This window comes from Malus sylvestris, chromosome 16 (genome assembly GCF_916048215.2).
Source record: "Malus sylvestris chromosome 16, drMalSylv7.2, whole genome shotgun sequence".
Taxonomy (NCBI): Eukaryota; Viridiplantae; Streptophyta; class Magnoliopsida; order Rosales; family Rosaceae; genus Malus; species Malus sylvestris.
This window is the reverse complement of record NC_062275.1, coordinates 35329584-35350782: the sequence shown is the minus strand read 5'-3', so window position 1 is coordinate 35350782 and position 21199 is coordinate 35329584. Positions and strand designations below refer to the sequence as shown.

At 44.7% G+C, this 21199-nt stretch overlaps 1 protein-coding gene across 1 annotated transcript; it reads right to left on the bottom strand.

Annotated features, from left to right (window-relative positions):
- Window positions 1-17305: 17305 nt before the first annotated feature.
- On the bottom strand, window positions 17306-19546 carry LOC126608197 (uncharacterized). The gene is made up of 2 exons (XM_050276031.1): window positions 19427-19546; window positions 17306-18736 (listed from the first exon to the last, which is right to left on the bottom strand). Exon 2 carries the CDS (start codon window positions 17978-17980, stop codon window positions 17306-17308), a length of 675 nt encoding a protein of 224 aa, XP_050131988.1. The 5' UTR covers window positions 17981-18736; window positions 19427-19546.
- Window positions 19547-21199: the final 1653 nt, after the last annotated feature.

Below are 21199 nucleotides of genomic sequence, written 5' to 3'. Positions count from 1 at the left end.
GCACCGGCCAACGCTATACTGTCAAGGACCCAGAAGAGTTCCCCTCCGACCAGGAGGCCAATCACTACTCGACACGTGTCAAGATTAGAAGCCAATCAGAGCGCAGCACGTGTCAACATCAAGAACCAATCATAACATGACACATGTCAATGTGACAAAGCTACAAGTTTTTCTATAAATAGGGGTCATTCCCCCACAATATTGCCTAATGCCATTTTGTGTTAAATCATTCACAAGAACTCACTAAATTGAGAGCTTGATCCTTTGTACTTGTGTAAGCCCTTCACTACTAATAAGAACTCCTCTACTCCGTGGACGTAGCCAATCTGGGTGAACCACGTACATCCTGTGTTTGCTTCTCTGTCTCTATTCATTTACGTACTTATCCTCACTAGTGACTGAAGCAACCAAGCAACCAAGCGAAGGTCACAAAACCTGACACTTTCTGTTGTACCAAAGTCTTCGCTGATTTTGTGCATCAACATTTGGCGCCGTCTGTGGGAAACGACACTTATTCCTACTCTCTTCAGCTGTGTCAAGCTGGTTTCTATCATTCGTACACTTTCTTTTGATCAGGCATCCCTCTCCAACATGGGAAGCGAAGGAAGCCACAGCACACAGAATGACACCCCCCTTGCACATAGTGCGAAACAACGAAAGAAGGAAGGAAAACGAGTTCTTCTTCAAGCTAAAGTCGGTGAGTTGGAAGCTCAGAACAACAAGATAGCAATGAGGAATGAGGTCCTCCAGGAGCAATATGAGAAGCTCTTCGAGACACTCCACGAAGCTAGGCAAGCTCAGACACGCGAGCTTGTTGCCCCCGTGGAAGTCAACCATCAACTGGGTGCCCTCCAACATGGAGGGTCACATGCATTCGACATAGATATCCCTGATAGGGAACAGATTACCCCTCGACTTGATAATCAACATGAGGCTTCTCTTAACCCAGTTGCTTCGACCCGAACCATGAGAAGTGGAGGGAGACACCTCTTTGCTGAAGGGGCAGAAGGATCGAAAGCCGTCTTTCGCGATTGTCGGGATTTCCTGAAGCAACGTCGAGAGAATTCCATCCATATAAGCTCAAAGATCAATGACCCAAGGATTTCTGAGAGACTCGGTCCCCTGCCACGGCCCGAGCCGGCCACCAATTTGGGGAAGGGGCAACAAGTCCTAGAGAGACATGAGGGTACAGGGGACTCAGAGGTGTTCCGACAGACATACCCTGGAAGCCAGTACAACGAGTCCAGGGAAAAATCACATGCCCTTGATCAAACCTTCCTAATTCCAAGAGGAGATGGAGATTTACGAAAGAAAGCTCCAGTGGCACATAACTCCGCTCAGGACCCCCTTGTCCTACAACTTATTGAGGAAGTAAACAAGTTGAAGGCTGAACGTCAGGCTGAAATACCTGACTGGAACCAACCCAGGCCTGGCCCTCTTACAAGGAGGATCCTCAACACCCCCCTTCAAGCAAAGACAAAGCAAAAGCTTGGCTTGCAACTTTATACTGGAAAAGAGGACCCGATTGAGCACCTTAACCTCTTTGAGTCCACCATGGCATACCGGATGCACACCGACGAAGAGCGATGTCTTCTCTTCCCCTCCACCCTCTCTGGCGGAGCTCTAAATTGGTATTGTCGTCTTACACCTGAAACGGTAGACTCATTTGAGGAATTGAGGAAACTATTTGTTTCCCAACACATTTTCCAAACCGATCGCTTGCACTCTGCAGATGACCTGTACACTATCCGCCAGAAGCCAGACGAGTCATTACGTATGTATGCTGGCCGCTTCAGCCATGAATACTCCCGGTGTGCCGAGGCAGACGACAAGACTGCCCTCAAAGCCTTCACGGCAGGCCTACGTGATTGTTTCTTTAAATACATGATCAATGCCAATACTTGGAAGACTTACTCTGAGGTGATGGCGCAGGCTTATAACCATGCCTCCGTCGAGGCAAAGACATATCAGGAGAAACCCCCTACAACCATCCTTTATCAACAAGTGGGAGGTGGAAGCCAGACTCACCTAAATGAGAAGACCTCGACTTTCCAAACAGCAGTGGCACCTCCCCATGCCTTGCATAATGCTTCACCGAATCAACAGACATATCAATTTCAAGGCAAGAGGAATGATTTCCATCCTCACCACTCTCCTTTCAGTAAAAAGAGTAAGGGACACTATCCCGATAACCAAGGGTATCGCCACAATAACGCTCGCCCCCAGGCAGTCAATGCAGTGGGTCAAACCCGCGTCAAGATACCCCCTACCCCAAGGTATGAGACATACACGCCCTTGAATGCCACATGCGCGGCCATTTACCCCAGCATAGCTCACCTGATACCAAAGCCAAAGCCGAGGCACCCAGATTACACGCCCCCGAATAACGCGGGCATGTTTTGTTGCTACCATGAGCATAACGGCCATGATAGCGAGAAATGTATCATCCTCCGTGATCGTATTGAAGCTTTGGCACGAGAAGGAAAAATTGATCAATTCCTCCTTCACCCTCAAAGGGATAACCGTAACCAACGCCAGGTGAATGTCATATATTCCATAAGCGGCGGCACACCCATATCTGAATCTTCCAATAGGGCCATGAAAAACAGTGAACGAATTCTGAGGCCTGGTCACCAAGTGTTTCACGTGGAAGACATCAGGGGAGGGAAGTATCAAAAGCCTAACTGGGATCCGATATGTTTCTACCCTGAGGAAGAAAGAGGCATCATCTACCCTCATAACGACCCATTGATCGTGGAGGCTCACATAGCCAACTTTGATGTTCGACGAATCCTCGTAGACACAGGGGCTTCGGTCAATATCATGTTTGCCGAAGCTTTCAGGGCACTCAGTGTAGTTGAACACTTGCTCGATCGCTCGATTTCTCCTCTGATAAGCTTCTCCGGTGATATCGTGCAACCCTTAGGGAGCATACATTTACCCTTTACTATTGGTACAGGCCCTTACACGGCTACCATTACCACTAACTTCCTAGTGGTTGACTGCCCAACGGCATACAATGTCATATTTGGGCGCACAGGCATCAATGATCTCAAGGCTATGGTATCCACGCATATGCTGTTGATGAAATTTCCAACCCCCCATGGCAACGGCTACATCAGAGGAGATCAGCTTAGTGCACGATCATGTTACAACACTTCAGTTAAGCAACAACACTTGCCCGGACCCAAGGAAACCCTGTCTGTACATGACCAAGTCACAAAGACCAGCCTAGATGAAGCGAACTTGGATCTTCCTGATAGCAACAATCAACCCGATGATCCTCGAGATGACTCTTTCACCCAGCAAGCCCAACCTGCTGAAGAGTTGGAGAAGGTACCTATCTCAAGAGATTATCCAGATCGCATGGTGAAGATTGGCACCACATTGTCACCACCCCTTCGGTTAGCATTGATATCTTTTTTGAAAGAGAACACTGAAGTCTTCGCCTGGTCATACGAGGACATGCCAGGCATCTCTCCCGATGTCATCTGTCATCGTTTGAGTATTGACCCCAAGATCAAGCCGGTGAGACAGAAGCGAAGATCTTATGATGCTGAACGATACGAGGCAATGAAAGCAGAAGTTGAAAAACTCAAAGGCATAGGCTTTGTCCGCGAAGTCAATTACCCGACATGGGTAGCAAATGTGGTCCTTGTTAAGAAAAATTCGACCAAAGAAAGTCTTTTGCTTCAAAAGGTCTTGTGGAGAATGTGTGTTGACTACACCGACCTAAACAAAGGGTGTCCGAAAGATAGCTTCCCTCTTCCTCTTATTGACAGACTTATAGACTCTACGGCCGGGTGTGAACTCCTGAGCTTCATGGATGCTTACTCAGGATACAACCAAATCCTCATGAACCCTTCGGATCAAGAACACACAGCCTTCACTACCGACAGAGGACTATACTGCTATAAAGTCATGCCTTTCGGCCTAAAGAATGCAGGAGCGACTTATCAGAGACTAGTCAACTCAATGTTCGCCGAGCAGATTGGGAAGAGCATGGAAGTTTACGTTGATGATATGTTAGTCAAGAGCAAACATGCTGACCAACACATCACCAACCTATCTGAAACTTTCACTATTTTGAAGAGGTATCGAATGAGGTTAAACCCCAACAAATGTGCCTTCGGCGTAGGCTCTGGCAAATTCTTAGGTTTCATGATTAGCCAACGAGGCATTGAAGCTAATCCCGAGAAGATCAAAGCAATCCTCGACATGAAGGAACCGGTAACTTCAAAGGACATCCAGAGCCTTACTGGCAAGGTGGCAGCCTTAACCAGGTTCATTTCTAAGGCCACAGACAAATGTGCTCCCTTTTTTAAAGCACTTAAGGGAAGTAGGAAGTACATTACATGGACTGATGAATGTGCCGAGGCATTCAAAAACCTCAAGGAGTACATGAGTAAAGCCCCTCTACTCTCCAAGCCCGAGGTAGGAGACATTCTCATTATCTACCTATCGGTATCAGCTTCAGCCGTAAGTTCCGTTCTCATTCGAAAGGATGGGAATATTGAGCGACCTGTCTACTACGCTAGCAAAGCCTTACAAGATGCGGAGACACGGTACTCTAACATTGAGAAATTGGCTCTGGCATTGGTCATGTCTGCTCGAAAACTCCGCCCTTACTTCCAAGCGCACTCCATCATCGTGCTTACCAATTATCCTCTTCGACAGATACTCCAAAGTCCTGACACTTCAGGGCGAATGATCAAATGGGCAATAGCGTTGGGTGAGTTTGACATCTCCTACCAACCAAAGCCAGCTGAGAAGGGCCAAGCAGTGGCAGACTTCATTGCCGACTTCACATATCCGGTTGACATTGCTTCTACACCTGAAGCAGTGGCTTCATTACCCCCGGAAGCTCAGAAGATAGAACCAACAACCCCAGCATGGAGTCTGTATGTTGATGGCTCATCCAACCAACAGGGCTGTGGAGCGGGACTAGTCTTGACTACACCCGACAAAGTAGCAATGGAGTATGCTCTTCGTTTCAAATTCAAGGCATCAAATAATGAGGCCGAGTATGAAGCCCTTCTAGCAGGATTACGTTTGGCCAAACACCTCGGGGTTAAACAAATTGATATTTTCAGTGACTCCCAATTGGTGGTCAACCAGGTTACCAACAACTTTGATGCTAAGGACAGCTCCATGGCAGCATATCTTGCGCAAACACAACTTTTGCTCAAGCACTTCCACTACCAGATCACCCAAGTTCCTCGAGCGGCAAACAGTCATGCAGACGCCCTGGCTCACCTCGCCTCGGCTGTGGAAGACAAGATTGGAAGAAAAATTCATGTCGAACTGTTGGCAACACCAAGCACAATGGCCGCAGAAGTATGCAACTTACAACAGGGGGATAGTTGGATCACCCCGATCTATAATTTCCTTGCTCATGGCACCCTCCCAAATGATAAAGTCCAGGCTAAGCAAATTCGATACAAGTCTACCCGCTACCTGATCATCAATGATCAACTCTATAAGCGAGGTTTTAGCCTGCCATACTTAAGGTGTCTTACGCCTGCCGAGGCGGAAATCGTCCTTCGGGAAATACATGAGGGAGTCTGTGGAGATCATGCTGGATCTCGGTCCCTAGCACACAAGACTTTTCGCCAAGGATATTACTGGCCAACACTCCACCAGGATGCCATCAAAGTATCCCGCTCATGTGACAAATGTCAACGATATGCGGCTATTCCTCATTCCCCTCCAGAGCCTCTTACTCCTATGATCAGCCCTTGGCCCTTCGCCCAGTGGGGACTTGATTTGATCGGCCCAATGCCGGCAGGGAAGGGCAAAGTCTGTTACGCAGTCGTTGCAGTGGACTACTTCACAAAGTGGGCCGAAGTAGAACCCTTGGCAACCATTACTGAGGCAAAGATAGAAGACTTCGTGTGGAAGAACATCCTTTGTAGATTCGGCATTCCCAATGCGATAGTCACTGACAATGGGCGACAGTTCGACAACAAGAAGTTCAGGTTGTTCTGCTCTAAGTTCAACATCAACTTATGCTTTGCCTCTCCAGCTCATCCCCAGTCTAATGGACAAGTTGAGGCCATCAACAAAATAATCAAGCGCACTTTGAAAACCAGCTTGGACAAAGCTAAAGGCTGTTGGCCAGAATTTGTACCCCAAGTTCTTTGGTCATATCGCACTTCATATCGGACTTCAACAGGAGAAACTCCATTCTCACTTGCCTTTGGCACAGAGGCGGTTGTCCCTGTTGAGCTCGAGCAAGCAACATTCCGAGTCCAGAACTACATTCAAAGTGAAAATGACAAACAACTCACCCTCAACTTGGATTTAGTCGAGGAACACAGAAACCAAGCTCACTTGAGGAATGTCGCCTACAAGCAGCGCATCTCCAACTATTATGACTCTAGGGTCAAGCCTCGTTCTTTCAAAATAGGAGACTGGGTCTTAAAGAAAAGATTACTCTGCGACAGAGTCCCGAGTGAAGGCACACTTAGTCCAAACTGGGATGGACCGTATGAAGTCATTGGCATCAGTCGCCCTGGCTCTTACACACTTAGAAGCTCCGATGGCAAGACCCTTGGCCATCCATGGAACGCTGATCACTTGAAGTACTACTACAAATAGACTCACGATGTACAAGTGTTGAGCTATAGCCGTTTGGCATCCTATGTAATGAAGGCCATTTGGCAATGAATTCAATAAAGAGGTAATTTAGCCAACTCAGCCCTCACTCTTTTACATTCATAGCAAGCGATGCCGGAACCCTTCTCAATCAGAAAGCAATCCGTCTTCCACAGTCACTACAAAACAAGCAAATGAAGACCGTGTCAAGCGCCAAAAAAAAAAAAAAAAAAAAAAAAAAACAGCTTCATCCAAAAAGCTTCACCCGAAAAGCTTCACCTCCAAAGCTTCACCTAAAAAGCTTCACCCGAAAAGCTTCACCTCCAAAGCTTCACCCACAAAGCTTCACCTAAAAAGCTTCACCCACAAAGCTTCACCTAAAAAGCTTCACCCGAAAAGCTTCACTTAAAAAAGCTTCACCTACAAAGCTTCACCTAAAAAATCTTCACCTAGAAAGCTCCCTCTACATACTTTCACCATCAAAGCTTCACCCACAAAGCTTCACCCACAAAGCTTCACCTAAAAAGCTTCACCCAAAAAGCTTCACCATCAAAGCTTCACCTAAAAAGCTTCACCCAAAAAGCTTCACTTAAAAAGCTTCACCCAAAAAGCTTCACCATCAAAGCTTCACCTAAAAAGCTTCACCCAAAAAGCTTCACCCGAAAAGCTTCACCTAAAAAGCTTCACCCAAAAAGCTTCACCCAAAAAGCTTCACCCGAAAAGCTTCACCTAAAAAGCTTCACCCACAAAGCTTCACCTAAAAAGCTTCACCCAACAAGCTTCACCCGAAAAGCTTCACCTCCAAAGCTTCACCCACAAAGCTTCAACACCAAAGCTTCACCTACAAAGCTTCAACACAAAACCTTGCTCCAAATAAACAAATTTTGTTCACAAAACCCAAGATGCCCTTGAACTTGTACAAAAACACTTGGGTAAACATAAACATTTTTTGTTTTACACCCACAAGGGCCCAAAATTTTCCTTCTTATTTATTCACTTATATATGTTCTCAAACATATTATAATAGATCCAACAACAAGCCAAAGTCCCAAATTTCATAATGGACAAAAGTACAAGCAATTCATCAATAATGAAGGTGCTACAAAAATTGGAATCTGCCCCAAAATAGAAATCCAACCCAAGAGACTTTTTCTCTCTCTCCCTCTTCCGCCTCCTTTCATCTATCAAATTTCTGCAACCTCTGCTCTTCTCCAATGGAGCTGAATTTTGGACACCCTATATTTCTTGAGCATATGAACAACTTTCAAGAAGGAACCATTTCTGTTTGAGCGACGGAAATTAAAGTGTTGAAGCTCCAAACATGATAGTCGGCTTCTTGCAGATTTCGAAGCTGTTGTGATGTTTTGAAGATCTGGAAATATTTAACCGTTAGTTCATCCTGAATATTTGATATGTTATGAAAGAGTCGATGAGGAACAACTTCAATGAAGAAAGCATACCGATCTGAACAAGAGAAAATGGAGTTTCGAAGCTCACAACAAATCTGACGGGTTGACAGACAAATGATAGACAGTCACTCATCATACCTGGATTTCTGGAGTTATACTGCTCCGAGGGACCTCAAATTTGGATATGTTGTAGTTCACAAGTTAGGGAACAACTTCGATGAAGAAAGTATGTTGATCTGAACAAGAGAAAATGGAGTTTCGAAGCTCACAACAAGTCTGACGGATTAACAGAACATTGATGAACAGTTACTCATCATACTTGAATTTCTGAAGTTGTACTACTCCGATGGATCTCAAATTTGGATATGTTGTAGTTCACAAGATAAGGAAAAACTTTCATGAAGACGACTTTGCAATCTGAGCTATAGAGAAAGGTGTTATCTTGCATCCACTCAGGCTGATTAGTGGAAACGAAAAGCAATTCCACCAAAGAAAAGATGAAAAAGAGAGAAAAGCTACTAATTGCACTTGATCTTGTCTAGTCAATAGCATGCAGCATCAAACACACAAAAGTTGGAAATATTTTTAGATAAAGCATATACGAATGTGTGACATCGAAACAAGAATTCGTTACTTTGACAAATTAGTAACACGCGAGACACCTCATTCGGCAACTCTCTTCGCCTGAAGACTTGGGGGACTCCCACCATATGCTACTGCACCTTGATACTCGGCAGTCTCACAACCACTCAGTGACTTGGATTTTTCAAGTCTCCAACCGAGAAGTTTTCCTCACTCGGGAAATTAAGGGAACACTACCTCAAACTACATGCTTCACTCACAAAGCTTCAACAATACAGGTTTCAACAAAAGCAAAAATTCAAAGAACTTTATGAAGAAGGCTTTGGTGTATTTAACACAATATGTTGAAATGAAGCAAAGCTTATTTATTAATATTTTCGATAAGCCACAAATATGTACATATACATGAGTCAAAATAAACAAACAAAAGGGAGCCTTCACAAAGGTTGCTTAGGGGAAGTCTCAGCAGTCGGTAGAGCCCCAGAAAGAGAAAGCACCGGAGGGTGGTTATCCGGAGCCTCAGTACTTGACAAAACCCCAGAAGGAGGAGGCATTGGAGGTTCATCATTTGAAGCTTCATTACCAGGTACAACCCTAGAGGACGAAGGCAATAAATGCCTTTGGAACAAACCCACAAACCGCTAATGATCAAGTAAAACCTTACCATCAGATTCCTTCATCTGGTCAAGCTTCCTCTTCATGTTTGTAGCATAGTCATGGGCGAGCCGGTGCAACTGCTTATTCTCATGCTTGAGCCCTCTAATCTCCTGTTTGAGACTCATCACTTCAGCAGCCAATGATTCAACTTGGCGGGTTCTAGCAAATAGGCGTTGGGCCATATTAGACACAGAACCTGCACACTGAACACTAAGAGCCAGAGAGTCCTTAACAGCCAACTCATCAGACCGTTTGGAAAGTAGTCTATTATCTTTGGGAGTGAGAAGGTTCCTGGCCACCACTGCAGCGGTCATATCATTCTTCATCACAGAATCCCCAACGGTAAGAGGACCAGTAGGGGATATGAAGGATGGGCGCCATATGTTGTCTGGAGAAGGCGTGGCTGTCTCTTCTCCAAGGTTCAAGTCAAAACGACGGTCGGAGGGTCCAGACATTTTCAAATGTGTTGAAGAAGGAAGAGGTCAGACAAATCAAGATCTTAGAAGTGCAAGAAATGAGCTTCTACTGGTAGAGATTCAAGTGTGCTGTGGAACTTAATGCCAGCCTCTATAAAAATCTGCACTCGACGGAGCTTCAGAAATCGAAGAGGCGTTTGCTTTCTCAAAAGCTGGGCTGCTCAGAGACCACGAGGGCCGATCTCAGAAATCGAAGAGGCGTTTGCTTTCTCAAAAGCTGGGCTGCTCAGAGACCACGAGGGCCGATCTCAGAAATCGAAGAAGCACCTGCTTTTTCAGCCTCGTCAGCACCTGTCACATGCACACTCAACTTTGCGGAAATTACGGGCAATCTGTCGAAGATTTCTGGTGAAGTAGAAAGCACGTGAATCTTACTGTTCAATCACCGCTCTCCATATGCACCATCAACTCCTCGGGTACCACATATAACTTTGTCAAAGATCTCTGACAAAGTTTAGGCACGAGAATTTCGAAGTTCCAGCTACCCTACTATTACCCATAAGGGTAAAGGAACAGCACCACTGCTTGACAACTGGAAAGTCCCTATGTGTGTCGACCTCCGGGTTTTGCGGCAAGACAGGTTGGCAAGAACGTCCAACCTTTACTCACATTCGAGAAAAGACTCCCAACATAATTACTTTCTAAAAAACCGGAGTAGCACCGCTTTCCGAATCTCGAGAGTCAGATCCTCGACGGGATTGCTTGTTCGAAAATCGAAGAGGCACAACTCTCAGAACTTCGAGAGCCAGATTTCCTTAGATAAAGCTTGTCTGTAATCTTCACACGTAACATCAGCTTTCCAGATACCACATACCACTTTTTCAAAGTGCTCTGACAAAATTAAAACACGTGAAGCTGGCAGCTCCCACTACATTGCTGTGACCAAGAAGGGTAAAGGAATAGCATTACTACTTGTTATTGGGAAATCCCTATATACATTGACCTCCCTCCTCAACGGACAGGCAAACCTGCAAAAATGCTCAACCCTTTCTCGCATTCGAAAAGGCACCCTCAACATAACCTCTCGAAATACTCAGCTTTATTTCCCCCCGATAATACCTCAGCAAATAAGCCACACCAAGAACAAGATTATCTCATATCATCAGGGTCGAAAGCAAGAGTATCCCATATCATGCTTTCTCCCTATCTTTGTCTTTGTCCTTGTCCACACCTGCAGGACAAGGAGAAAGAGAGCAGTCAGTCGGAACCTGAAATCAAACCTCCAATTTGGAACTGACTGCCTGGAGCCTTTGCCTGGTTGCTTACTTAGCATTGCTCTCGAGTACTCATCCTCAACTGCTGTCAAGGTCACGAATTCCACCGGCAAATACCTCATGACAGTTGATCAGATATTGGCTCTTTACACTGAAGCTGCCAAGCGTGGATGAGTCACTATGAAGGAATGTTCTGAAGGACCATTTAAATGCAAAGGTTGCACACCACTTCTGCCATGCAAAAGATTGAAGCAGAAGGTTCCACGGTGAGCTGAAACAGATCACTACAGCACGACACCTTTCCATACCACATTCATTATTCCGTCAACAGCAAAAGTATCCCATATCATCAAGGTCGAACGTACTCTAGATTTGATGGACTTGTTTTGACCCTCAAATTTTTGAGTCGGCCTTATACTCTGAAGGGCACCAGAAAACCCTCCAGCACAGTTCAAGAATAAGCCTGTGGAAAGTTACTTCTTCAAAAGCAAAAGTATCGCATATCATCTCTTATCCATTTGCTTCTCCTTATCCTGGCAGTTGAATGAGAGACAAGGAGAATGAGAACAATCAACCGGAAGCCGAAGTCAAACCTCTGATCCTGGGTTGCTTACTTGGAAGTTTGACTGCTTACCTTGTCTGTCACCTCTTTCGGCAGATCTCCTAGCTCGGCGACTTGGGGGACTCCTACTATAGGGTTTGTATCACACTTGACTAAGCCCGAAACTACAACTAAGCTTCAAGTGAAATTGATACATTACCTTGTGCGTCAACATCAGCTAAATACACCATTCCCGGATGGAGGAAAAGTACTTCCAGAGAAGGGCAAATGAAGATCAGACCACACTTCGGTACTTAGAAGTTTCGTGATTACTCAAGGGATTGGATCTTGCAAGTCCCCAACCGAGGAGTTTCCCTCACTCGGGAACTTAGGGGAGCACTGTTTGTACCATACTTGACCAATCCCGAAACTACCGAGCACCGGCCAACGCTATACTGTCAAGGACCCAGAAGAGTTCCCCTCCGACCAGGAGGCCAATCACTACTCGACACGTGTCAAGATTAGAAGCCAATCAGAGCGCAGCACGTGTCAACATCAAGAACCAATCATAACATGACACATGTCAATGTGACAAAGCTACAAGTTTTTCTATAAATAGGGGTCATTCCCCCACAATATTGCCTAATGCCATTTTGTGTTAAATCATTCACAAGAACTCACTAAATTGAGAGCTTGATCCTTTGTACTTGTGTAAGCCCTTCACTACTAATAAGAACTCCTCTACTCCGTGGACGTAGCCAATCTGGGTGAACCACGTACATCCTGTGTTTGCTTCTCTGTCTCTATTCATTTACGTACTTATCCTCACTAGTGACTGAAGCAACCAAGCAACCAAGCGAAGGTCACAAAACCTGACACTTTCTGTTGTACCAAAGTCTTCGCTGATTTTGTGCATCAACACGGTTCTTGGATGGACTATTGCAGATATCAAGGGCATAAGCCCAACCATGTGTATGCACCGAATCTTTTTGGAGGAGAATTCCAAGCCCAGCATAGAAGCACAGCGAAGATTAAATCCCAACATGAAGGAGGTCGTGCGTAAAGAAATTTTGAAACTCTTAGACGTTGGTGTGATTTACCCGATTTCAGATAGCAAGTGGGTTAGTCCGATTCAAGTCGTTCCAAAGAAAACCGGAATCACCGTGGTCAAGAATGAAGACAATGAATTGGTGCCAACAAGGCAGACAACTGGGTGGAGAGTGTGCACTGACTATCGCAAATTAAACTCTTCTACTCGCAAAGATCATTTTCCTTCACCTTTTATTGATCAAATGATTGAACGGCTCGCAGGTCACTCACACTATTGTTTTCTTGATGGTTACTCAGGCTATAATCAGATTGCAATTGCTCCGGAGGACCAAGAGAAGACAACTTTCACATGCTCCTATGGAACCTTTGCATATAGGCGCATGCCATTCGGTTTATGCAATGCTCCAGCCACATTCCAACGGTGCATGATAAGTATTTTTTCTGATATGGTTGAAAGAATTATTGAAGTCTTTATGGATGATTTCTCTGTTTATGGTTCTTCTTTTGATCATTGTTTGGCAAATTTGAAATTGGTGTTGGAAAGATGTAAAGAAACTAACCTTGTTTTGAATTGGGAGAAATGCCAATTTATGGTTAAACAGGGAATTGTGTTAGGCCATTTAATATCGAGCAAGGGCATTGAAGTTGACAAGGCAAAGATCGATTTGATATCTAAATTGCCACCCCCTACATCTGTGAAGGGAGTGAGGTCTTTCCTTGGCCATGCCGGATTTTATCGACGCTTCATCAAAGACTTCTCCAAGATTAGTCGTCCGTTGTGCAATCTTCTTGCCAAAGATACTGCATTTGATTTTAATTCTAATTGTTTACATGCTTTTAATTCTTTGAAACAACTCCTCACTTCTGCACCTATTATCACAGCTCCGAATTGGAGCTTGCCGTTTGAACTAATGTGTGATGCTAGTGATTATGCAGTGGGTGCTGTTTTAGGACAAAGAAAAGAGAAGCTTCCTCATGTCATCTACTATGCAAGTCGAACTTTGAATGATGCGCAGTTGAACTACACCACTGCTTTGGAGAAGTTTCGATCGTATCTCATTGGCTCAAAAGTGATTGTATACACTGATCATGGAGCACTCAAGTACCTATTGGCGAAAAAAGATGCAAAACCTCGCCTTATCCGGTGGGTGTTGCTCCTGCAAGAATTTGATTTGGACATTCGAGACAAGAAGGGAGCTGAAAATGTAGTAGCAGATCACTTATCTCGCCTTCCACATGTCCAAGATGAAGAAGAAGACGTGCTGCCCTTAAATGAAAGTTTTCCTGATGAACAACTTTTTGCCATTCATGACGTGGTCCCTTGGTATGCCGACATCGCCAATTACCTTGTTCGTGGAGTCTTACCACCTGATGTGAGCACTCAACACAGAAAGAAGTTTCTCTCTACAGTGAAGTTTTATTTCTGGGACGATCCATATCTCTACAAATACTGCTCAGATCAAGTGATCAGATGATGTGTGCCCGCTAATGAACAAGAAAGCATTCTGAAATTTTGCCATAGTTACGCCTGTGGAGGACACTTTGGGCCGAGTAAGACAGCTGCCAAAGTTCTACAAAGTGGATTTTTCTGGCCTACACTCTTCAAGGATGCATATTTGTTTTGTTCTACTTATGATCGGTGTCAACGGTTAGGCAACATATCAAAGAGAAATGAGATGCCGCAGCAGAGTTTATTGGTTGTGGAGCTTTTTGATGTATGGGGAATCGATTTTATGGGTCCGTTTCCCTCTTCTTTCAACAACCAATACATCCTTGTCGCTGTAGACTACGTATCCAAGTGGGTAGAAGTCATTGCTACACCAACTAATGATCACAAAGTTGTGCTGCGTTTTCTGCAGGGTACCATTTTTCCCAGGTTTGGCACACCTCGAGTAATTATTAGTGATGGCGGTCCACACTTTATCAACAAAGCCTTTGCTGCTCTCATGGTGAAATACAACATTAATCATCGTGTTGCTACTCCGTATCATCCACAAACGAGTGGGCAAGTTGAGATTTCAAATCGAGAGATCAAGAAGATTTTAGAAACAACGGTAAATGCATCGCACAAAGATTGGTCTCTCAAGCTCAGTGATGCATTATGGGCGTATAGGACAGCGTATAAAACGCCTATTGGAATGTTTCCTTTCCGTTTGGTGTATGGCAAGGCTTGTCATCTTCCTGTCGAATTGGAGCATAGAGCTTATTGGGCTATCAAGAGGTTGAACTTTGAGTACCAAGCTGCAGGAGAGAAGCGAAAGCTTCAGTTAAATGAACTTGAAGAATGGCGGAACGAGGCCTATGAAAATGCCAAAATCTACAAGGAACGCACCAAAAAGTTTCATGACAAAGCCATTATTCGAAAGGAGTTTGTACCTAGTCAGAAAGTATTACTCTACAACTCCAGACTTCGTCTTTTTCCAGGCAAACTGCGTTCTAAGTGGATTGGTCCATTCAAAGTAACTCAAGTTATGCCTCATGGTGCCATCGAAATCAAGAATCTGCGAACTGGAGAGTTGTTCAAGGTTAACGGGCAGTGTCTCAAGCATTACTTGGATGCAACTTTACCCGAAACCAAGGAAGTTGCCTATTTTGAAGCCCCGTCATCTGTCACTCTTTAGACATCCGACGTAGTCTAGCTCATGACTATAAAGAAGCGCTTCTTGGGAGGCAACCCAAGCTTTCTAAAATTTTCCTTTCTTTTTGTTATTTTTCATGTTAGTTTATTTTTGTTAGAGTCAGTTTTAATTCCTTTCATGCTCTCAGGAACCGTGGTCTACAATGATCCAGTTTGAGGGGAATACGTTACCGGCATGACATCTTATGTTCAATATTGCTCGTGCATGCTTCAATTAACAATCCCAGGAAGTTCTCATACTTATCTTTACTTATGATCTTTGTTTTTTTTTATCTGTTTTACGCGGTTAAAGACAGATGGAGAGGTTATTTTCATAATCTTTTCAATGAAGGACATGAAATGAGTGCTTCTTTAGGGGAGTTGAGTAACTCAGAAAAGTGTAGAAACTACTCTTTTTATCGTCGAATCCGGAAGGAAGAAGTGGTTGTAGCTTTGAAGAAGATGAAGCATAAAAAAGCAATAGGCCCAGACGATATACCAATCGAAGTGTGGAAACTTTTGGGAGAGACAGGTATAACATGGCTCACTGACCTTTTCAATAGGATTTTGAAAACGAAGAAGATGCCAAATGAGTGGCGAACGAGCACTTTGATGCCTATTTACAAGAATAAGGGCGACGTACAAAATTGCATGAACTATAGGGGTATTAAGCTAATGAGCCATACAATGAAGCTCTGGGAGAGAGTCATTGAGCATAGATTGAGGCAAGAGACACATGTTTCGGACAACCAATTCGGGTTCATGCCAGGGCGCTCAACCATGGAGGCAATCTATCTCTTACGAAGATTGATGGAAAGATATAGAGATGGGAAAAAGGATTTACACATGGTCTTTATAGATTTGGAAAAAGCGTATGATAGGGTCCCAAGAGACATTCTTTGGAGGATTTTAGAGAAGAAAGGAGTACGAGTAGCATATATCCAAGCTATAAAGGATATGTATGAAGGAGCAAAGACTGCCGTAAGAACTCATGAAGGACAAACCGAAAGCTTTCCCATAACTGTAGGATTACATCAAGGCTCATCCTTAAGTCCTTACCTTTTTGCGTTGGTAATGGATGTGTTAACAGGACATATTCAAGATGATATTCCTTGGTGTATGCTTTTCGCAGACGATATAGTGTTGATAGATGAAACTCAGGAAGGGGTAAATGCAAAGCTTAACCTTTGGAGAGAAGTGTTGGAATCTAAAGGTCTTCGCCTAAGCCGATCAAAGACAGAATATATGGAGTGCAAGTTCAGTGCAAATGGAGGCCAAAACGAGTTAGGGGTGAGGATCGGAGATCAAGAAATACCAAAAAGCGACCGTTTTCGTTACCTAGGATCTATCTTGCAAAAGAACGGAGAATTAGATGGAGATCTCAACCATAGAATACAAGCTGGATGGATGAAGTGGAAGAGTGCATCCGGCGTGTTGTGTGACCGCCGTATGCCACTGAAGCTCAAGGGAAAATTTTATAGGACGGCAATAAGGCCGGCGATGCTGTATGGCACAGAATGTTGGGCGGTGAAACATCAACACGTACACAAAATGGGTGTAGCGGAGATGAGGATGCTTCGTTGGATGTGTGGGCACACGAGAAAGGATAAGATTAGGAATGAGGATATCCGGGGTAAAGTAGGAGTAGCCGAAATTGAAGGAAAGATGAGAGAAAATCGGTTACGGTGGTTTGGACATGTGCAAAGAAGGCCTACTGACGCTCCGATTAGAAGATGCGACTATGGGACAGAGGTTCAGGGCCGAAGGGGTAGAGGAAGACCTAGGAAAACTTTGGAAGAGACTCTAAGAAAAGACTTAGAGTACTTGGATCTAACGAAGGACATGACACAGGATCGAGCACAATGGCGTTCTAAGATTCATATAGCCGATCCCACTCAGTGACTTGGACTTTCCAAGTCTCCAACCGAGAAGTTTTCCTCACTCGGGAAATTAAGGGAACACTACCCTAACCTACATGCTCCACTCAGAAAGCTTCAACATACAAGCTTCAACAAAAGAAAATTCAAAGAACTTAGCGAAGAAGGCTTTGGTGTATTTAACACAATACGTTGAAATGAAGGAAACCTTATTTATTGATATCCCCGATAAGCTACAAATATGTACATATACATGAGTCAAAATAAACACACAAGAGGGAGCCTTCACAAAGGTTGCTTAGGAGAAGTCTCAGCAGTCGGTAGAGCCCCAGAAAGAGAAGGCACCGGAGGGGGATCATTTGGAGCCTCAGTACTGGACAGAACCCTAGAAGGAGGAGGCATCAGAGGTTGATCATTTGGAGCTTCATTACGCGGTACAGCCCCAGAAGACGAAGGCAATAAATGCCTTTGGAACAAACCCACAAATCTCTGATGATCAAGTAAAACCTGACCATCAGTTTCCTTCATCTGGTCAAGCTTCCTCTTCATGTTTGTAGCATAGTCATGTGCGAGCCGGTGCAACTGTTTATTCTCATGCTTGAGCCCTCTAATCTCCTGTTTGAGACTCATCACTTCAGCCGCCAATGATTCAACTTGGCGGGTTCGAGCAAATAGGCGTTGGGCCATATTAGACACAGAACCTGCACACTGAACACTGAGAGCCAGCGAATCCTTAACAGCTAACTCATCAGACCGTTTGGAAAGTAGTCTGTTATCTTTGGGAGTGAGAAGGTTCCTGGCCACCACCGCAGCGGTCATATCATTCTTCATCACGGAATCCCCAACGGTAAGAGGACCAGTTGGGGAGACGAAGGATGGGCGCCATATGTTGTCTGGAGAAGGCGGGGCTGCCTCTTCAACAAGGTTCAAGTCAAAACGACGGTCGGAGGGGCCAGACATTTTCAAAGGTGTTGAAGAGAGAAGAGGTCGGACAAATCAAGATCTTAGAAGTGCAAGAATGAAGCTTCTACTGGTGGAGATTCAAGTGTGCTTTGGAACTTAATGCCAGCCCCTATAAAAATCTGCACTCGACGGAGCTTCAGAAATCGAAGAGGCGCCTGGTCAGAAATCGAAGAGGCGTTTGCTTTCTCAAAAGTTGGGCTGCTTAGAGATCACGAGGGTTGATCTCAGAAATCGAAGAGGCGTTTGCTTTCTCAAAAGTTGGGCTGCTCAAAGACCACGAAGGCCGATCTCAGAAATCGAAGAGGCGCTCGCTTTCTCAAAAGCTGGGCTCCCCAGAGACCACGAGGGCCGATCTCAGAAATCGAAGAGGCACCTACTTTTCCAGCCTTGTCAGCACCTGTCACACGCACACTCAGCTTTGCGGAAATTATGGGCATTCTGTCAAAGACTTCTGGGGAAGTAGTCCCACACGCAACAATAGCTCATGGGTACCACAGATAACTTTGCCAAAGTTCTCTGCCAAAGTTGAGCACGTGAAGCTTGCAGCTCCCACTACACCGCTCTGACCAAGAAGGGTAAAAGAATAGCAAAGAAACAGCACTAACAAAGTTTAGACCCATAAATTTTGAAGGTCTAGCTACCATATTATTACCCACAAGGGTAAAGGAACAGTACCACTGTTGGATAATTGGAAAGTCCCTGTGTGTCAACCTCTGTGCTTCGTGGCAAGGTAGACTAGCAAACATGCCCAACCTTTACTCACATTCGAGAAAACACTCCCAACAAGATTGCTTGCTCCAAAATCGAAGAGGCACCGCCCTCTGAATCTCGAGAGCCACTCTCCCAACATGATTACTTTCTCAAAAATCGAAGAGACACTGCTCCCCGAATCTCGAGAGCCAGACCCCCAGCATGATTGCTTTCTCAAAAATCGATGAGGCATCGTTCTCCGAATCAATTGAAGAGGCGCTCGCTTTCTCAAAAGCTGGGCTGCTCAGAGACCACGAGGGCCGATCTCAGAAATCGAAGAGGCACCTACTTTTCTAGCCTTGTCAGCACCTGTCACACGCACACTCAGCTTTGCAGAAATTATGGGCATTTTGTCGAAGACTTCTGGTGAAGTAGAAAGCACATGAATCTTACTGTTCAATCACCCACTTCCCACACGCAACAATAACTCATGGGTACCATAGATAACTTTGCCAAAGTTCTCTGCCAAAGTTGAGCACGTGAAGCTTGCAGCTCCCACTACATCACTCTGACCAAGAAAGGTAAAAGAATAGCAAAGAAACAGCACTAACAAAAGTTTAGACACATAAATTTTGAAGGTCTAGCTACCATATTATTACCCACAAGGGTAAAGGAACAGTACGGATAATTGGAAAGTCCCTGTGTGTCAACCTCTGTGCTTCGTGGCAAGGTACACTAGCAAACATGCCCAACCTTTACTCACATTCGAGAAAACACTCCCAACAAGATTGCTTGCTCCAAAATCGAAGAGGCACCGTCCTCCGAATCTCGAGAGCCAGACTCCCAACATGACTACTTTCTCAAAATCGAAGAGAGGGTAAAGGAACAGTACCATTGCTGGATAATTGGAAAGTCCCTGTGTGTCAACCTTTGTGCTTCGTGGCAAGGTAGACTAGCAAACATGTCCAACCTTTACTCACATTCGAGACAACACTCCCAACAAGATTGCTTGCTCCAAAATCGAAGAGGCACCGCCCTCCGAATCTTGAGAGCCAGACTCCCAACATGATTACTTCCTCAAAAATCGAAGAGACACTGCTCTCCGAATCTCGAGAGTCAGACCCCCATCATGATTGCTTTCTCAAAAATCGAAGAGGCATCGTTCTCCGAATCTCGAGAGCCAGATACCACAGACCACTTTTTCAAAGTGCTCTGACAGAGTTAAAACATGTGAAACTGGCAGCTCCCACTACCGTGCTATGAGCAAGCAGGGTAAAGGAATAGAATTACTACTTGTTGTTAGGGAGACTCCTATATATGTCGACCTCCATCCCCAACGGACAGGCAGACCTGCAAAAATGCTCAACCCTTCATCATATCTGAGAGGGCACTCCCAACGAAGCCTTTCGAAATATTCAGCTTTCTTTCCCCCCGATAATACCTCTGCAAACAAGCTATACTAGAGCAAGAATATCTCATATCATTAGGGTTAAAAGCAAGAGTATCCCATATCATGCTTTTTCCCTGTCTTTTCTTTTGGCCTTGTTTTTACCTGCAAGACAAGGAGAAAGAGAGCAATCAGTAAGCACTTGGAATCAAGCTTCCAGCCAGGAAGTGACTGCCTGGAACCCCTTACCTGATTACTTACCTGGCATTGCTCTCGAGTACTCATCTTCAACATCTTATGTTTCCAGGGAAGATTCCGCATCTGCTTGAGGAACAGATAGGGCAAGTGCAAAGGATACAAGGAAGCATGTGGAGACAAGCGTAACAGCACACGTGCCGATACATCCATTACTCTGTCAAAAGCAAAAGTATCCCATATCAGCAGGGTGGAACGTACTCTAGATTTGATGGACTTGTTTTGACCCTCAAATTCTTCAGTCGGCCTTATACTCTGGAGGAAACCAGAAAACCCTCCAGCTCAGTTCAAGAATAAGCCTGTGGAAAGTTACTTCTTCAAAAGCAAAAGTATCTCATATCATCTCTTCTCATTTTTCTTCTCTTTATCCTTCATGCTGCTGCAAGATGGGGAGAAGGTGAACAATCAGTCGGAGCTCTGATTGCTTACCTTGTCTGTCACCTCTTTCAGCAGACCCCCTAGCTCGGCGACTTGGGAGACTCCTACTACATGGTTTGTATCGCGCTTGACCAAGCCTGAAACTACAAGTAAGCTTCAAGTGAAATTGATACATTACCTTGTGCATCTCCACCAGTTAAAGATACCACCCCTGATGGAGGAAGAGTACTTCCAGAGAAGATGCCACATCTACCTATGAGACAGATAAGGCAAGTCAAGACGACACCACACTCCGATACTTAGAAGTTTCGTGATTACGAGATCATTCTCCCACAATATTTCCTAATGTCATTTGTACTAAATCATTCACTTGTACTCACTAAAGGAGAGCTTGAACCTATGTACTTGTGTAAACCCTTCACAATTAATGAGAACTCTTCTATTCCGTGGACGTAGCCAATCTGGGTGAACCACGTACATCTTGTGTTTGCTTTCCTATCTCTATC

Excerpts from the sequence above, each read along its gene's own strand:
- LOC126608197 (XM_050276031.1), bottom strand. The coding sequence starts at position 17,980 with ATGTCTGGCCCCTCCGACCGTCGTTTTGACTTGAACCTTGTTGAAGAG.